At 25.0% G+C, this 20,326-nt stretch overlaps 2 protein-coding genes and 1 long non-coding RNA gene across 3 annotated transcripts; 1 reads left to right on the plus strand and 2 right to left on the minus strand.

Moving 5' to 3' along the window:
- Positions 1-1,477: 1,477 nt before the first annotated feature.
- On the minus strand, positions 1,478-10,457 carry LOC145960074 (uncharacterized). Its single transcript, XM_083079344.1, has 6 exons — positions 10,354-10,457; positions 8,344-8,449; positions 7,171-7,373; positions 5,820-5,988; positions 2,060-2,258; positions 1,478-1,482 (listed from the first exon to the last, which is right to left on the minus strand). Exons 3-6 carry the CDS (start codon positions 7,323-7,325, stop codon positions 1,478-1,480), a joined length of 528 nt encoding a protein of 175 aa, XP_082935470.1. The 5' UTR covers positions 7,326-7,373; positions 8,344-8,449; positions 10,354-10,457.
- On the minus strand, positions 3,750-5,717 carry LOC145960556 (uncharacterized). The gene is made up of 2 exons (XR_014435399.1): positions 4,292-5,717; positions 3,750-4,155 (listed from the first exon to the last, which is right to left on the minus strand). It is a non-coding gene; the product is annotated as an uncharacterized LOC145960556 (long non-coding RNA).
- Positions 10,458-16,779: 6,322 nt separating the features above from the next.
- On the plus strand, positions 16,780-20,326 carry LOC145960348 (uncharacterized). Its single transcript, XM_083079725.1, has 8 exons — positions 16,780-17,016; positions 17,389-17,508; positions 17,809-17,975; positions 18,253-18,494; positions 18,584-18,816; positions 18,920-19,279; positions 19,798-19,932; positions 20,208-20,326. The coding sequence occupies exons 2-7, from the start codon at positions 17,439-17,441 to the stop codon at positions 19,911-19,913; spliced, it is 1,188 nt and encodes a 395-aa protein (XP_082935851.1). The 5' UTR covers positions 16,780-17,016; positions 17,389-17,438; the 3' UTR covers positions 19,914-19,932; positions 20,208-20,326.

Below are 20,326 nucleotides of genomic sequence, written 5' to 3' on the forward strand. Positions count from 1 at the left end.
TCGACAAACACGATGTGTTCAACTTTAAAGTATCGCTTTGGAGGTTCAACGCATTCCTTTGGCGCTTGATATAAATCATTCAAATCATTCCTTTGGCGCTTAATATTCTGTTTCACAGATTCAGTGACAAATGTAATAAATTTCTGATTTTATATACAGGGTGACCCATTTTAACTTAGGCAGCCAAATAACTCGAAAAATAAGCAAGATAGAGAAAAATGTTTTAGACAAAAGTTGTATGGTTTCGAGGGGGCCATAAGATGGTATCATTGGTTTGACCTTGAAGAGTCATTTGAAGGTTACGTGAAGGTCACTTCAATTTTTTTAAATAGAACATCCTATATATTTTTGTACATTCTTGTAGCTCATCTCGAGAGCTTTCCAAAACACTATAATTAAGTACATTTTCGTTAAGTACTTTTTGAGTTATGAGGCTTGAAATAATTTCTTAATTTTACATAAACCGTAAAATATCTTGTAAAATATTCATTTTTCGATTACCTTACCTTAATAGTTTTATGTACAAAATAATGAGAGGAATCAATTGGTGTAAAGAAAACACATAGTTGTTTCGAAGAAAAAATATGTAATTTGCAATTAACAATTCCATATTTTTTCTTAAAAACAACTATGTGTTTTCTTTACACCAATTGATTCCTCTTATTATTTTGTACATAAAAGTATTAAGGTAAGATAATCGAAAAATGAATATTTTACAAGATATTTTACGGTTTATGTAAAATTAAGAAATTATTTCAAGCATCATAACTCAAAAAGTACTTAACGGAAAGGTACTTAATTATAGTGTTTTGGAAAGCTCTCGAAATAAGCTACAAGAATGTACAAAAATATATAGGGTATTCCATTTAAAAAAATTGAAGTGACCTTCACGTGACCTTCAAATGACTCTTCAAGGTCAAACCAATGATACCATCTTATGGCCCCCTCGAAACCATACAACTTTTGTCTAAAACATTTTTCTCTATCTTGCTTATTTTTCGAGTTATTTGGCTGCCTAAGTTAAAATGGGTCACCCTGTATATACGCGTATACTATATATAGGGTGTCCGAAAAATTGCCCGCAATACTTCGAAAAGTGATTCGGGACCCAAAAAGAAGGAAAAAAGCTATATAAATATAAGTCCTGAAATAAGTCATTTCCTAATTATAGCTATCTTTATGTTAAAAACATAATTTAATTTTTATAATTATAATAATCATAATAATAGTTTATTTCATAGTGTTTTAATATAAACAACTTTATTGTGTGTGTGTGTGTGTGTGTGTGTGTGTGTGTGTGTGTGTGTGTGTGTGTGTGTGTGTATGTGTATGTGCAGGGTATCCAATAATAACTATATTATCTCTCGTGTAAATAGAAGAAGTTAAACAGAAAAAAGAAGAATTTTCTATCATTCTATGATTTTTACAACAATTAATGAGAAATTAATTAAGAAAGATTCACCAATTTACGTAAGTATTAGTCTGTGATGAGAAAAGATAGTCCATTATTACTACATAACCGTTGTCATTTGTAGAGCGCTTCTTTTAAAATTTTTAAAAGTGTTTCGCATAATTGTATTAAATAATAATAGAACATATTATCTATGCTTTAAATCTTTCAATAATTTAAAATCAAATTTGCGTGGAACACTTAATATCTGAATCACTTATAACGAATAAATTTTTTTCTGATATCATCTAAATATCAATCATTTTCATTTATTCAATTTCTTAAAACCATATTTTTTAAATAGATTTCAATTATTCAAAATTTAAAAACACCAAATAATTGAAGTTTATGGAAGAATAGTTTAAAAAATAGTTTTGAACAATTTAAAATTTGAATGCTTAATATGTAAACAATTGATATAAGAAAAAATATTTATTTATTGTACTATATTTATTTCAAATTCTAATAACGTATTAATTAAAAAAAAGTATTAAAAAAAAATATATGGATTAAGAAATTATATAAAAAATATTTATATTATTATATTATATTTATATTATAATATTATGTTGATAAGAAAAGAAAAGAAATTATATAAAGAATACTCACTAATGCGATTTTTTGTAGCATTTAAAACATCAGATAATTCAATTTTTTCAGGTGTGGTATCTAATATTTCCATTGATTCAAATTTTCCAAGATTTGAAATTGTACTATTGAATTTTATTAATAACTCATACGGCATGTTACTATTGTTGAATTGAGCTATTTTTGGCGGACGTGCCTGAGTACCATCCAAATGAATAATCTATTTTATAAAATGTATTTTAATATTAAAAATATAATTATACATACATTTTACATAAATTCTTAAACAATTACAAGTTATAAATTAAATATTTTATATTTTAAAAAAATAATATAATAATGTGTATAATTAATATAAATACCGAAATTAAAAGATTATAAAAAGAGTAATAGATAAAATACACACATTATTTGTTTAAAAGTATAACACTACATATGTAATTTTATTATAATTATTATGCACATTATTATATAAAATATTATCATTAATATAATAATATTTATAATATATTGTTATGTTATAGATTATGTTATATAATATATTCTTTGTATTATAATATTATATATATTGTAAAATAGGATTTTTGGGACAAAAATTATCAATGAAAAATGACATATTATATATGTGAAATATATAATGAATTATATATTATATATATATATATATATATATATATATATATATATATGTGTGTGTGAAATATATATGCAAAAATGCTATTTACGATAAAAAATAGAAATGTTTATTTATATATCTGTAACGTATTTGTATTGTATTAATGTCATATCTATGATATCCATTATATACCAATAATGATTATTTACATATATTCGTATACATTATTTCAATTAAATTAAACTCTTAATGAGAGATTCTCAGGATCAGAATAAATTTTTTTTTATTACACGAAAATTATACAGTAAATATATATAATATTTCATTTGTATATAAATTCACAAGTTAAAAAGAATAAGTAATTTGTTTAACACAGAATAACTTATAAGCAAATATTAACTATCATAAAACCTAATGTACAATAAAAACAATATATTGAGAATAAAAGTTAAATATTAAACTTCAAGAAAAGAAAAACAAAGATCTTTCTATTTTTCTCTTTTCCTAATGTTTAATATTTGATTCTTATTTCTAATATTTATTTATTTTATATTAGACCTATTGCATCTATAAAATAACAAAAATACTGTTAGCGATAAAAACAATATCACTATGGATACTAAATTAATTGTAAGATACTAAATTAATTGTAAGATTGAAAGATTTGATTCAAAATCAAATAATGATGATTTAAATATTTCTTTGGAGAGTAGATTAAATATATCGACGTATATACATGGCCTTCTACATTATCTTTTTTACACTTTTTATGACACAAAGAATACCTACATAAGAAGATTCACTAATACTTATAAAAATTTATAAAGTTTACCTTTTATCACAAATTGCATATTATATGTGTATATATGTGTATATATATATGTATATATATTTATATGTATGTATATATATATGTATATATATTTTTTATTTTTCTCTTCTACTAATTTGTAAGAATTTCTTAGTTACCATTTTCATTTTAGATACTCATTATATATATATATATATATATATATATATATATATATATATATGCATATATTTATTTATTATTTATTTATTTATATTTATAAAAAATATATTTATAGAACTTGATTGATTGATTGATTGTTTATTGCTGCCCCTCAGGGATTACAAGGCGCTTTTACAAGGAGCGTTCCCGAACCTTTCACAATCCAAAAAATTTACATCCCCCCGACCTGGCCCTTGTGCGACCACTACATTATAATTTCCCACACCCTCCCTGCGTACCCTCCCCTTCCTTTCTTTCCATCCCTCACCCCGCTTTCCACTCTTCTGACCCTTCTCCTCCCAATCTATGCTTCCTCTCATGCCAGCACCGCTTTCCATCTTCCTCTTCCTCCTCTCCTTTTCTCCTGCGTTTTGCTTTTCCTATCCTGCCTTTCTTCCTTTCCTGTCTCCGTTTCCTTCTGCTCTAATCCTTCCTTTCCATTCTCCTCTCCTTTCCTTTTCCTTCCTGCACCGGACATGCCTGTACAAACTAGACAAAGCAAAATTAGTCCAAAAAACAGTGGATATCAACTCCTCCTCTCTACACCCTCCCCTTCCACCCTTTCCCTACAGCCTTCTCTCCTATTTGTCCCCTTCCTCCCTTCTGTTGTATTTCCCTTTCCTACCTTTAACTCCTCCGCCTTCCTATCCTCCCCCCGTCCCTTCATTTTTCCGTCTATCTCCTTCATCCACTTCTTCTCCCTCCGCTTCCTTTCTTTGCTCCCCCTCTACACCTCTTCATACTATGTTCCTCCTTCTTTCCCTCCTCTTCTCCGCCTCCACCTCTCTCTCCCTTTCCTTTCTCTCTAACTCCTTCCTCTCTCTTTCCCTCTTTTCTTCAAATTTCCTCCATGCATCCTCTCCGGCTCCTCTTGCCCTCCCCCGTAGAGCCTCTTCTTTCTCCCCTCCTCTTCCCTCCTCCGCCTTCTTCCTCTTCCTTCTCTCCTCCTGTTCCTCTTTCACCATCTTCCACCAATCTTCTTCTCTCTCTCTGTCCTCTGAACTCTCCTCTCCTCCACTTTCCCTTTCCTTCTCTACCCCCTCTCCCCCTCCCTCTCTCCTGCCTCTTTCATCCTCTTCCCCTCCTCCCGTTTCTTTCCTTTCCCCCTTCTCTCATGTGCCTTCTCCTTTTCTTCCTTCTTTTCTGTTCCTCTTCCTTCCTTCCCCCCTCATTCCACTTGTTCCTCTTCTCCTTGTCTTCCACCCTCCCTCCGTCTCCTTTCTTCTCTCCTGCCTCCTTCCTCCCCTCTGATGTCTTCCCTTTCTCCATCCTCGGCTCCTCCACCTTCGCATCCTTCTCTCTTCTTTCTTCTTCCACTCCGCTTCCTTCCCCTCTCTTCTCTCTTGTCTCCCTTCTCCCCTCTGTCATCTTCCCTTTCCCTGTCCTTGACTCCTCTGCCTTCCTAACCTCCTCTCTTCCTCTCCTCTCTCCTCTCTCACACCTTCTCTCTCCTTTCTAACCTCCTCTCCCACGTGCTCACGACCGGCTTCCTCTCTTCTCTCCATCCCCCTCACCATCCTCCTCCACCAGCTCTCCATCAGCTCTCCACCTTCTGTCTTCCTTTCCATTACTCACTGTGACCCTGTCACTTCTCACTGACTACTCCGTCCACTATAACCCCCCTCATCGATCTCCTCATCGATCTATGCATTGATCTTACTGCCCCTGCTTCATTCTTCTCACCCCTAGAGCCATCTATCTGCCGCCCGCATTCTTCCTCCATCCTCTGGCGCCATCTCCACTCACCGTCTCTGCCGCTTCTCTCGCTCCTTCTTCCTGCCTCCAGCGCCACCTTCACTCTCTCTCACCTCTCTCTTCCCGCCTCTCCCACCATCCTTCATATCCAACTCAGCACTTTTCGTCGACTTTTCTCTTTCGAATAATTCCCTGACCTTTTCTTCTCCATCTCTGCCTCCACATCCTTCCAATTCCCTCGCATAACTCCACCCCCTCCTCAACTTTCAGCTCCCATCTCCTCTTCCAACCATCCTCTTTTCCTTTTTCTCTTGGCCCACCTCTCCACACCTGTCACCTCAACCCTCGCCATTTTCCAATCTCCTATATTTATAGAACTTGAAAAACAAATATATTTCACGAAAACATTAATAAATAAAAAAAAATAAAAAATTAAGAAATAATAAAAATACTTTTACAGTGTTTACTTTTATATGAGGCTCCACATAATCAATATCATTGTTCCAAGCGACAATTTGAACCCTCTTTTCTTTTCCGTTGTTCAAATAAAATTTGAAGAATTTATACTGTTGTTGCGAGCCCACGCAACGTGGAGATTCGATATTATCAACATAGCCAACAATTTCGCTAATATAATTTAATTAATATAATTAATAATATAATTAATGATAAATTAGAAGGTGCGCACACACACACACACACACACACACACATATACATATATATATATATATATATATATGTATACAGGATGTTCGACAACAGGTGGGATAAAATTTAAGAAATGATTCTACTTGATAAAATAAGACGAAAATCAAGAGTAACAAAAATTCGAAAGCTTCGTTTTTTAATTATATGTATTTGAAAATTTGTGTGAAAGGTGCCTGAAGCATGGTAATCTGTAAAATTTTTAACAAGCATAAGCTATATCTATCTCAAAATACTCTGTAACGCAAAAGTGTACAGTGAACTGCCGAGTTTTGGATACCTTTTAAACGAACTTTTAAATATTTATAATTAAAAAATGAAGTCTCTACAGGAATTTTGTTACTTTTGATTTTTGTTTTATTTTATCATGTAGAATCATTCCTTAAATTTTGTCTTACTTGTTGTCAAACACCTTTTATATATTCTACAGATCGAAATAATGTAAAATTGTTTTATAAATTTGTAAAAAATATTTCAGATAAAAATTAGAGTTTAAAGAAGAGATCTATTTATTGATTTTATTAGTTTAATCTTAAGTCTTCAAAGTCAAGGCAAAGTTACTTTGAATTTTTTAAATTAAATTCCCTACTTTTATTGTATATTCTTTATACTAATAAAAGATTTTATGAAATTAAATCTTAAAAAATCAATTGGTTTCCTCATATATCGTAACTTATAATTTACTTTGTGTGTGCGTGTGTGTGTGTGTGTGTGTGTGTGTGTGTGTGTGTGTATAAACCGAACAGAACAAGTGTGTGTGTGTGTGTGTGTGTGTGTGTGTGTGTGTGTGTGTGTGTGTGTGTGTATAAATATATAAACAATTATTTTAATCAATTTTCATTATTCTTTTGTATTTTTTGCATTATTTATGTTACATTAGATATGTGTGTATACATATATATATATATATATATATATATATATATATATATATATATACACATACATTAAATTAATATTAATATTAATTATTAAAATTTTAAAAACATAAATAATGCAAAAAATACAAAAGAATAATGAATATTGATTAAAATAATTGTTTATTCTATTCTGTTTATAATTGTTATTCTTTTCTTCAATTTTAAAAAATTTTTTACTTACACTGTTGAATCATACATTTGTATGCTTTCAAGTACATCACTTGGTGTCAAAAGTTCAATTGCATTTAAATTGTCAATTTCAATAAGTTTATCAATATGATTTTGAGAATTTTGAGTTATATGACTTTCCGAATCATCCGAATTATATTGTGACATTTTTAGATTAATTTGATATTTTGAAGATACAAAATTAATAAAATTAACCTACAAAATATACAAAGATGATATACATATATAATATACATTGTAAAGAGAAAAATAATATATATTTAATATTTATACATTATTTTATGAATCTTTTATTTGAAATAATAATTCAGAGAAAATATTAAAATAATTATTTTTTTTTGAATGAATTAAATAAAATTTATAATTTTAATGTTTTAAAATAGTTTTTCAAAATATTTTATAAAAATTTTTAAAAACGTTTTTAAAAATATTGCTTCCTGATTATGGGATGAAAATATAAAAAATGCACTTTACATATTCTATACATTCATTCATATCAATAATTTGTCACGTTTTAAATATCAACGTTTTTCTTTTGTAAATCATAATGTAAATTATATGTAGAATTATTGTAGATTATCTTCTTAAAATAATTATTGGAAATCATCTGAATGACACATAAAAGTATTTAAAACGTACAATTAGAAAAATTAATACAAAGAACCATTGCAGCCTTTCATAATATTCATAATATTCAATATACAAACATAATTTCAATTATTTATATAGAAAAAGAAATCTAGACAATTTTTGATCTATTTCTTTTTAACTTAAGATTAAAAATGCAGACATTTTGATTTATTTCTTTTCAATTCAAGATTGGAAATCTAGACATTTCGATCTACTTCTTCTTAATAAATGAAATTGTAAAAAAAGTATTATAATAATACTTTTACATTTGGTATGATGCAACAAAAATATTGATTACGCTGTATATATAACTGTGTAACATAATAATAATAATGAAAAAACTATTAGTATGATTAAGTAAGCACAATAGACGCCAAAATAAAGAAACTATAAATACACTGTCGTATAAAATTATAATATATAACATAGATGTACAAAACAAAACATGATATTGTATTAGAAACTTATTATAATGAAAAAGTTGCAGAACACCAGATGAAAAATAAGTTACATAAAAATAACGTCAAAAACTCACCTGCTTTGTTTTTAATTTGAACCATTGAGAAGAATGTGAAGTAAATCGAAATGTATAGAGCTCTATTACTTCTATTTGAATAATTGAAATATGTTTGTATCAGAACCTGTGAAAGATTTCACAATTATACTTTTCATTATTTAATATAGTATTTATATACTTATTTTATATAATATAATTTACATATTATATAAATGCATATCTACTTTACACACGTTATACATATTTAAATGAAACATTTGTTAATATATAAAATCAAAATTAAATTTGTTTATTCTAAAGAGTTCAATATTGAATGTTATTGCAATACTTTAGTTTATGACTCCTCTCTCAATAATACAATTAAAATAAATTAAGTAATATATAAAGCTTTATAATATTATTAACCTTTAAAATATAATAATTATTTTAATTTTCTTTAAATAAATATTATTACATTTTTACAAATTTTAATAAATTATTTATAAGAATGGTATACATATTATGATGTAAACAATGTTTTATTTATCATGAAAACATATAGAAAAAATAATATCTGATAAAATTGAAGACTCCTGATAAAATTAAAATCAATTGGCATATATTGTAAAAGTATTCATTCACTTGAAAATAAATCGTTTCCAAATTAAGATCAATAAATATACAAATATATAAATATAAATTTTTGTACATATTTATATCTTTTAAAATTACAAAACTGAAAAAAAAATATATATATATATATCTATAAATTTTTTTCTATAAAATTTGTACATATATCAAATAAAATATTATAAAATGTAATATTACAAAGATCTTCATTGAATACAAAGAAATATCAAAAAATATTTTCCTTTATATAAAAATTAATATTTTTTGACAAAAATTTTTTATAAATTACTAACTTATTAATTAACTTATCATCAAACATCGATTAAATTATGTAAATTGAAATTTACACATAATCTTTTAATAATATAATAAATCAAATGTAAAAATTAATAAACAGGATCTAAATAAAAAGTGAAATCATAATATTTTTACGTATATTTATATTAATACGAATAATAAATCAATATTTATATTAATACAAATGATAAATCAATACAATTTATATATATTTCAATCCTTAGTTCAAAATTCTTTTCAATATATAATATATATGTATATATATACAATAAAAATATATGTATATATATACAATAAATAGGTACTTTCCGATTCACGCATGATGCGTATGAAGTACAGAAAATGTATAATATGTGTAACATGAACTATACATTTTTTGTCACATCGTGCGCATCATGCGTGAATCGGAAAGTACCCAATGTCACGTTTCAAAATATAAAAACATGAAGTATCATCCCAAACATGCGTGGTGGCTCGATATTTATATCTTGAAATGTAAGTAATATTGATTCTGTATACGTATTGAAGAGAATTTGACTTATTTAATTTAGCTTCTTCAGTTATTTTCATATTAAATTACAAATTAAATAGTTATAAAAATAATATTAAATTATATATATATATTATAATATTATTTTGAATATGAATTTTAATAAATCTTTATTTCCTATTAAAATATATAAATTCATAAAAAACTAAATAGTATAAATGTAAAAATGTATTTATGGTGTGCATAAAACGACGAACACAATATTTTAGTTGTATGCGACATGTATTTGATAGTACGTATGTACGCATTATATTACACGATATTACTTATACTACGATTTTATAATTTCTAACGACAATATCACTATCGTTATCGTGTATTGTGCACATATTTTAACGCCATTTTAATTTTAAAATGTATATACAATAATATTAACAATAATGGTATCGTCCTTAAAAGTTATAAAATCGGAGCACTGTACATATTGTTAGAAAGCATTCATAATAATCTGCATAATAACAGTAATGTAAATAAGTATATGTATGTGTGGTGTGTGTCTATTAATTTAACATATCAATTTATTACATTATAAACTTACAATTTATTACATTATGATATTATCGTAAACTTACCTCGACAAAGTTTATATGTATATCTCTCTGGTTCTCTCTTTAATATTATATTTTTTAAAGAAATTTTTTTTCTTAATCACAAACCCAAAATCTTAATCGCTCGCAATCTGAATCGTGTACACTTAATCATAGTCAAACTGGGAATGGCAAGCTCTCATCAGTAATACGAAATTCAAATCGTACCTCCTACCACATCGCGTGGTAGGCGTAATAGACATACCATAGATGTAGCTAGATTTACGTTTGGGGGTGAGTTAAAAATATTTCTATATCTTTGATACAAAAACGAGAGAATATACCTCCATACAATACAAATCATTGCAATTACATTGTAGCAACGTTGCAATATTGCAAATTGCAATGAAACATTACAAAGACATTGCAGAGAATAAATTCACAAAATGCCAACACAGTTGCAAGATAACATAAATATTTCGGAAAAATTTTTAAATCAAAATTCTACAATTATATTTTTTTAGAATAAAACATATAGGAAATATATGCAAACTATAGATAATAAACTAAACTATTCAATTTTTACTTATTTTATCCTTATAATTGTTTAAATATTACAAAATCAATTTATATAAAAAAGTAAGATCCATTTTAAGAGCTTTATTTTAAAAAAAAAATGAAATTTTTAATCTTCAAATCTCTAAAATATAAAACTTTTACTTATAAAAGTTATAAATTTTTACTTATAAAAAATAAATATAATACATAATTAGCATCTGCTCAAAATCATTCAATTTTTTTATATGTAATAACTTTTCATATAACATAATTTTTTACAAATTAATAACTCAAGTATATAAATTAATAGATACCTCATGCTATATAGTACATTACAATAAATGAAAATGGAAATCTAGACATTTCGATCTATTTCTTCTTAATAAATTAAATTGTAAAAAAATATTATAATAATACTTTTACATTTGGTATAATGCAACAAAAATATTGATTACGCTGTATATATAACTGTGTAACATAATAATAATAATGAAAAAATTATTAGTATGATTAAGTAAGCACAATAGACACAAAAATAAAAAAAACTATAAATACACATACATGTCGTATAAAATTATAATATACAGGGTTTACCAAAAGTGTGGAGACCTTTTAATATTTCGAAAAATACGCATTTTTAAAAAAAATGTTTCATACAAAAGTTATAGGGTTTTTTGTGGCGCATTACATAGCAACATTATTATGACCTCGGATAGCGTTGTCAAGGTTATGTGAAGGTCAGCTTCAATTTTTTAAATGGAACCCTATATTTTTTATTACATTATATTGCAGCTTATCTTGAGAGCTTTCCAAAACACTATAATTAAGTTAGTTTTCATTAAGTACTTTCTGAGTTATGAGGCTTGAAATAATTTCTTAATTTTACATAAACTGTAAAATATCTTGTAAAATATTCATTTTTCGATTATCTTACCTTAATACTTTCATGTACAAAATAATGAGAGGAATCGATTGGTGTAAAGAAAACACATAAGATAATAAAAACAAGGTAATATTTTAAGAAGAAATAGATCGAAATGTCTAGATTTCCATTTTCATTTATTGTAATGTACTATATAGCATGAGGTATCTATTAATTTATATACTTGAGTTATTAATTTGTAAAAAATTATGTTATATGAAAAGTTATTACATATAAAAAAATTGAATGATTTTGAGCAGATGCTAATTATGTATTATATTTATTTTTTATAAGTAAAAATTTATAACTTTTATAAGTAAAAGTTTTATATTTTAGAGATTTGAAGATTAAAAATTTCATTTTTTTTTTTAAATAAAGCTCTTAAAATGGATCTTACTTTTTTATATAAATTGATTTTGTAATATTTAAACAATTATAAGGATAAAATAAGTAAAAATTGAATAGTTTAGTTTATTATCTATAGTTTGCATATATTTCCTATATGTTTTATTCTAAAAAAATATAATTGTAGAATTTTGATTTAAAAATTTTTCCGAAATATTTATGTTATCTTGCAACTGTGTTGGCATTTTGTGAATTTATTCTCTGCAATGTCTTTGTAATGTTTCTTTGCAATTTGCAATATTGCAACGTTGCTACAATGTAATTGCAATGATTTGTATTGTATGGAGGTATATTCTCTCGTTTTTGTATCAAAGATATAGAAATATTTTTAACTCACCCCCAAACGTAAATCTAGCTACATCTATGGTATGTCTATTACGCCTACCACGCGATGTGGTAGGAGGTACGATTTGAATTTCGTATTACTGATGAGAGCTTGCCATTCCCATTTTGACTATGATTAAGTGTACACGATTAAGATTGCGAGCGATTAAGATTTTGGGTTTGTGATTAAGAAAAAAAATTTCTTTAAAAAATATAATATTAAAGAGAGAACCAGAGAGATATACATATAAACTTTGTCGAGGTAAGTTTACGATAATATCATAATGTAATAAATTGTAAGTTTATAATGTAATAAATTGATATGTTAAATTAATAGACACACACCACACACACATATACTTATTTACATTACTGTTATTATGCAGATTATTATGAATGCTTTCTAACAATCAGTACAGTGCTCCGATTTTATAACTTTTAACGACAATACCATTATTGTTAATATTATTGTATATATATTTTGGCGTTAAAGTATGTGCACAATACACGATAACGATAGTGATATTGTCGTTAGAAATTATAAAATCGTAGTATAAGTAATATCGTGTAATATAGTGTGTACATACGTACAAGTACTATCAAATACATGTCGCATACAACTAAAATATTGTGTTCGATTGTGTGTCGTTTTATGCACACCATAAATACATTTTTACATTTATATTATTTATTTTTTTATGAATTTATATATTTTAATAGGAAATAAAGATTTATTAAAATTCATATTCAAAATAATATTATAATATATATATATAATTTAATATTATTTTTATAACTATTTAATTTGTAATTTAATATGAAAATAACTGAAGAAGCTAAATTAAATAAGTCAAATTCTCTTCAATACGTATACAGAATCAATATTACTTACATTTCAAGATATAAATATCGAGCCACCACGCATGTTTGGGATGATACTTCATGTTTTTATATTTTGAAACGTGACATTGGGTACTTTCCGATTCACGCATGATGCGCACGATGTGACAAAAAATGTATAGTTCATGTTACACATATTATACATTTTCTGTACTTCATACGCATCATGCGTGAATCGGAAAGTACCTATTTATTGTATATATATACACTGAGGGAAAAATTTTTTTAAATCAAATAAATCTGTTTTCTTGAAACTTTTGCATTAAATGGAAGGAATTGTTTATTTCATTTAAGCAAAAGCATTTAATTTTAATTAAATATGCATGTTATATTAAGTACATTATTTTTATTTATATATTTTTTATATTTAAATACTATTTTCATAAAATATATACTATAATTTATTAAATTAATTATATTATTTTTTAAAATTAAAAAATTTAAAATTTTTGGGAATAAAAATTGCATTTTAATAAATATTTTGTAAAATTAAAATATAAAAATATTTAATTAAAAATTATATTTTTTTAAGCATATATATTTTACAATAAGTAAATGTACAAGTTCAAGAAAAAAATGTTTTTTTTATTTAATATGTCGTTTATTATATAAAAATATATAAGATTTATAAAAAAATTATTTTATATTAATTTTAAAAAATATATGTATTTCAATTAAATATGTGTTTTTTAAATAACTAAAAATATTTGTTTTCGATTGTATATATAATCATTTTTTAATATATAAAATTTTACATATAAGTAAATATTTTTACTAACGTAAAAAATACATATTTAGTTAAAATATATATTTTAAGATTTGTGTAATACTAACAATAACATCATATACTCTTTCGTAAACATAATTTTCTTACACAAATTAAATATTAAAAGAAAAAAACCACTTTGTGTGTATGTGTGTTTCTTAATATATATTTATTTTAAAATACATATGGTTACATATATTAAAGTAAACATATATTTTTTAAACAACTATTGTGTCATTTTAATTAAACTACGTACTTTCTCTGGAATACATTTTTATTTAAAAACAAATTTAATTTTTAAGTTTTAGAAAATAATATACTTTAATTATAATAACTCATAGAATGTATTTTATGAAAATAATATTTAAATGTAGAAAATGTATGTACAGGGTGAGCCATTTTAATTAACGCACGCAATTATTTCGGAAACAAAGCATTTTAGAGAAAAATGTTTCAGACAAAAGTTTTATGGTTTCGAGGGGGCCATAAGATGGTATCATTGGTTTGACACTGAAGAGTCATTTGAAGGTCACGTGAAGGTCACTTCAATTTTTTTAAATGGAATACCCTATATATTTTTGCACACTCTTGTAGCTTATCTCGAGAGCTTTCCAAAACACTTAATTAAGTACCTTTTCGTTAAGTACTTTTTGAGTTATGAGGCTTGAAATAATTTCTTAATTTTACATAAACCGTAAAATATCTTGTAAAATATTCATTTTTCGATTATCTTACCTTAATACTTTTACGTACAAAATAATGAGAGGAATCAATTGGTCTAAAGAAAACACATAGTTGTTTTGAAGAAAAAATATGTAATTTGCAATTAACAATTCCATATTTTTTCTTAAAAACAACTATGTGTTTTCTTTACACCAATTGATTCCTCTCATTATTTTGTACATAAAAGTATTAAGGTAAGATAATCGAAAAATGAATATTTTACAAGATATTTTACGGTTTATGTAAAATTAAGAAATTATTTCAAGCCTCATAACTCAAAAAGTACTTAACGAAAAGGTACTTAATTATAGTGTTTTGGAAAGCTCTCGAGATGAGCTACAAGAGTGTGCAAAAATATATAGGGTGTTCCATTTTAAAAAATTGAAGTGACCTTCACGTGACCTTCAAATGACTCTTCAAGGTCAAACCAATGATACCATCTTATGGCCCCCTCGAAACCATACAACTTTTGTCTAAAACATTTTTCTCTAAAATGCTTTGTTTCCGAAATAATTGCGTGCGTTAATTAAAATGGCTCACCCTGTATATTGAAAAAAATCTGCACTATTTGCACTATCATAAAACAAAAAAATGTAATTTTATTTAAGAAAAATATTTATATGGATGTTAGTGATATATTTATTTGTATACAATATATAACATTAAGTTTATGCATTAACTTATTTATAGCAAAAAAATTTTTGATAGTACAAAACAAAAATAAATTGCGATCAAATAAATATATCCTTCATATTATATATGACATTCAAAATACTGAAAACTATTTTCTTAATTCAAGAAAATATAATAAGAAATTATTTATTTTTTTTTGCATTTAGAAGTTTTTTTATACTATTAAAGAAAGGTAAAATCTGATGAAATAATTATGTTCTTTATATCAATTTTCGATTTACTATACTGGAAAATATTTCTTTTACAATGTAAAAAAATATAAAGAAAAAATAAAAAATTATATATTACTAAATAATTTTTTTAAACAAATTAATTATTCAAATAACACACATATTGTTTTGAAAAAATACTATCCATATTATATAATGAAAATTTTCTAGCATCAAAGAATTATAATAACAAACCAGAAAAATATTTAATACAAAAAAGAAAGAACATAATAATAAAAGCTTAATATGTTTTATTTCATATATAAAAATAGTTTTTCTCAATTTAAGAAATACTTATTTTTTAATCTTAGTAATAATTCCTTTTAAAAAATAAATTATGTTCATGTTTGTTTAAAAAAATATTTATTTACATATTTATTTTATTAAAAACGATTTCTCTAAAGAATCAAATCTTTCTTATTACAGCGTATGTTGCATCTATCAAATAAGGTTTTTGCGTCATAAAATATTTTTTAATACCTAATAAGCATTCATTTTGTAATATGTTTCTCTTATATATGTTTATCATAAAAAAATATTGTTTAAATACTAATAATATAATTAAAGAAATATTATTATTGAATATCTTTTTTCAATTATATTTTTTTTTAAATTATATAGTAAGTCTATCATAATATTTATGTGCATATGTATGTATGTATATATGTATAAACATATATATATATATATATATACATTTATTTATTTCTTTATTTATTTATTTATTTATATATACATATACATTCAATTAAAAATACATTTGCTTAAATAAAAAAAAGAAATCTCTAAAGATAACATTAATTATACATGCACGAAAATGTATTTTATTTTAAGAAAAGAAATTATTTATTATTATTACTTATAAATTATTACTCTTATGAAAAAATGTAATTGATAACTATCAACGCTATTCGAATATCCCGCTGAGAATGGTGCGTATATTGCGTAGAAAGCGCTGCGATTTTGCGGGGAACAATCGAGCGGAGAAAAACAAACGCGAAGCACGAGTTGATGGTGTGATAGTGATACGTGAGTGCGGCAGAGTAAAGACAACGCAATAAGACAAAAGACTGTTTGGATTTGTCTGTACTTCGTGCTGAGCCGGCATACGCTGCTCACACAATTAGTTACTTTTTCATATAAGTGGTTTTTCGATAAGTTATTTTTCAATAGAAGTTATTTTTCTATATCGAGGGCCAGTTTTATATGTAAGTACACGTGCTTTTTACATAAATTGAAGAAAAAGTTTCGTATCAAGCTAGCGCCAGACTGCATAATTTGTAATTCTTAATTCGTTAAATTTCGATGCTTAATTCGTTAAATCGATGATTTATGTCTTTTCAGTTTTATAAAAAATCATTTGCTTAAGATCAATACAAATGATGTCTCATAAATAAAGAATTGATAAATTTTCTATCGACACTTGACAAATTTGACAAAAACTATTAATTATGAATCAAATTGCGAATATGTGCTAACTTGATATGTGCTAAATGATATATATTTGTTTATTATTTAAGCTTACATTCATAACACAAAGAATATAATAAATAATTAATAATATTTTTGTTGTAATATAGGTAAACGAACCAAATAATTCCAAATTGATAAATTATATTCATTGTAAATTATGGAAGACGAGGAAGTAAAAAATATTTTACTTGATTTAAAACTAGAAGAGTATATTGAAACTTTTAAAAGTAAGTAATCAATGCATGTGCGACATATGTGCTATGTATGTATCTACATATTAACACACATTTCAATTAGTTTTTTAGATATTTACAATTTTAAAAGAAATAAATTTTATTGATATAATACATATTTCTTTTAAATATATGTTTTTATGTATTATCTTTAATTATTATTATTTTTTATTATTATGTTTTATGTATATATTTTTTTTCATGGTTTACAAATTGCAATATACTTTAATAAATTTAGTTAATAAATTGTGATATACTTATACATATATATATGTAAATATGTAATATTTTTAGAAAACAAAATTACTATTGACATTATAAAAGAATTATCAGAACAAATGATATCAGAATTGATTCCTGCTATTGGTCCAAGAGTAATATTTTTATCATATTGGAGAAAACTTAAAAATGAAAATCCTTTAGGTTCCATTGAAAATGAAAATATTTCGCCTAAAAGAAACGTGAGTTTAGAATGATTATTTTTTACTAAACTCTGCTGAAAGTTTGTTGTGTACTTCTCTTGTATACTTCTCTTTCATATCATGTTATTTGATATCTTGTTTTTTTCTTTACTTTCGTCTGTTTCTTTTCTCTTTTTCTTTCTTTCTGTTACCTGTGGCAGGCGTTATATCTTTCAATTTATTGACGAGTTATATATCTTTATTTGTACATATATTTTATATTCCATGTTATATTACAATTATACATATATATATAATTATTTGTTATTTTTTGAAGAAATTTGATTACGATACCGAAATTACTAGTAATTCAGATGAATTTGAACTTTCACAAAAAGATTATTCAAATATGCAATTATTTGGAAATTCACGCTTACGAAAAATAAGTGATATTCTTAAGGAATGTGCTCAAGGCCAACGCATATTAAAAGTATATGTAAGAGAAAAAGAATTAACAGAAAAACATAGAAATAAAATATGTGATATGATTATCACAGACTTAGAAAATCGTCATGAACGGTATAAATTTTTGTTTTGCTTTTATGTAAAATATTTGACTTTTATGAATATAATTGCATATAAAATTGTTTATTATTATGTACCTTTAGATTAAGAAATGAAACTGCGGAACAAATTGCAAACATGATTGTTGCTGAGTTTCCAACAGAAGTACCTAGCACTTATTATGTTCCGCCTATAAAAAAAAAAGATTCTCTCTTATATAAATCTATACCAGCACGTGGAAAAATAATTACTATGTGGAGAAATCGTAAATTTTCAAATAAAAAATTAGAAGGTTTAATGAACGTTACAGCAGGAACTTCTAATAATTCTACAAATGGTAAAATCATTATAAATAAATTTAAATAATATTTTCTACATTTCATTATTGTTTGTATATTGTATATGTTTATACATTTTATATTTGTACACATATTTTATAGATGTAAATTTAGACAAGACTGAAATAGAAAGTATTGAATGGTTAAAAAGACATCAAGCCCCGTGGGAACTTGTAGTTCAGCACTGGAGTAAAACATTTAACATTCGTAGTAAAAACATTAAAAGCTCTAATCAACGTACTTTAATTGATATTTTCACGGAATGGCCTATTTTAAAGCATCCGAATGGCTATTTTTTAATAATCGAAGATTTCAAATGTATGAATTTATCTAAGGAAACGTTAAGTATGGATAAATGGGAAAACTTTTTCCAACGAATAAAAAGTTGGACACCACTATCTCATAAAGATGACACAGTCAATATTTTATTTGAAACATTAGAAGACAATGACATTGCTGATGGTAAAGAAATCTTTTATCAATAATATTTTAATAATATTATAATTTTTCTTATCTTTATCTTATTCTTTGTTTACTTATCTTATTCTTTTACTTATCTTATTCTTTCTTTATTTTTTTCTTATTTTAATATCTATATTATAACTGATAAAATATTTGAATAAAATACATTTTTTAAAATAATAAGTTTCTTTAAATTAAGACAAGTATTTTAATAATTATGCTTTGTACATATATATTAACTTTTATCTAATATTAAGCATTTATGCGAATCCTAAACAATAAAACATTATGTAATCTTTTTTTATGGTTTTATTTTATTATATATTTATATATTATATATTTTATTTTTATTTTAATTTAACATTAATTTGTATGAAATCCGAAATTTCGTTCACAAATTAAATTTTCATCAACTTATTTGTAACTGTATATGTATAATCTCTTAAAAATATTTACTTAAGTTTTCACAAATGGTTTATTACATTATTTTATTTGTTACATTTTTCTTGATTATTTAGATTCGAAAATTGCTTTGCAACTTATGATACTATCGCATTTAATCCCTCCTAAAACAATGAAAAGATGCAGTAATAAATTTTGGAAACCATCTATGTATATGGAACGCAAAGGATAGCATGATAAAACATGCAATAGTTAGTATCTCATAGTATTAATAACTATAACTTTATCATTTATTTATTTATTTATTTTTATTTGTTCATTCACTTTAAGTTTAATATTGTTATTTTTAAATTTTGTTATTTATTTTTTATTATTATTTTATGTTATTTATTGTTTTGCTAATTTTTTATATACTTTAAATTATAATTTTATATCATAAAAAAGCTGAAAATTATGCAGGAATTATAATTATCAATTTTGTTTTTTTTTCTCTTTATCCTTTTTTAATGTAATAATAATTTTATAGATTCCTGGTGACGTGACGAGACTTAGAGAGGATACGATAAAAAGATATAAAGAATTGAACCTCACTATTCAACCTTATATAATTATCATAGGATCTTCATTGAAGGAGATCAATAAATC

This window comes from Camponotus vicinus, unplaced genomic scaffold, assembly GCF_025532165.1.
Source record: "Camponotus vicinus isolate PSW18456_S1 unplaced genomic scaffold, iyCamVici1.0 SCAF_10, whole genome shotgun sequence".
Taxonomy (NCBI): Eukaryota; Metazoa; Arthropoda; class Insecta; order Hymenoptera; family Formicidae; genus Camponotus; species Camponotus vicinus.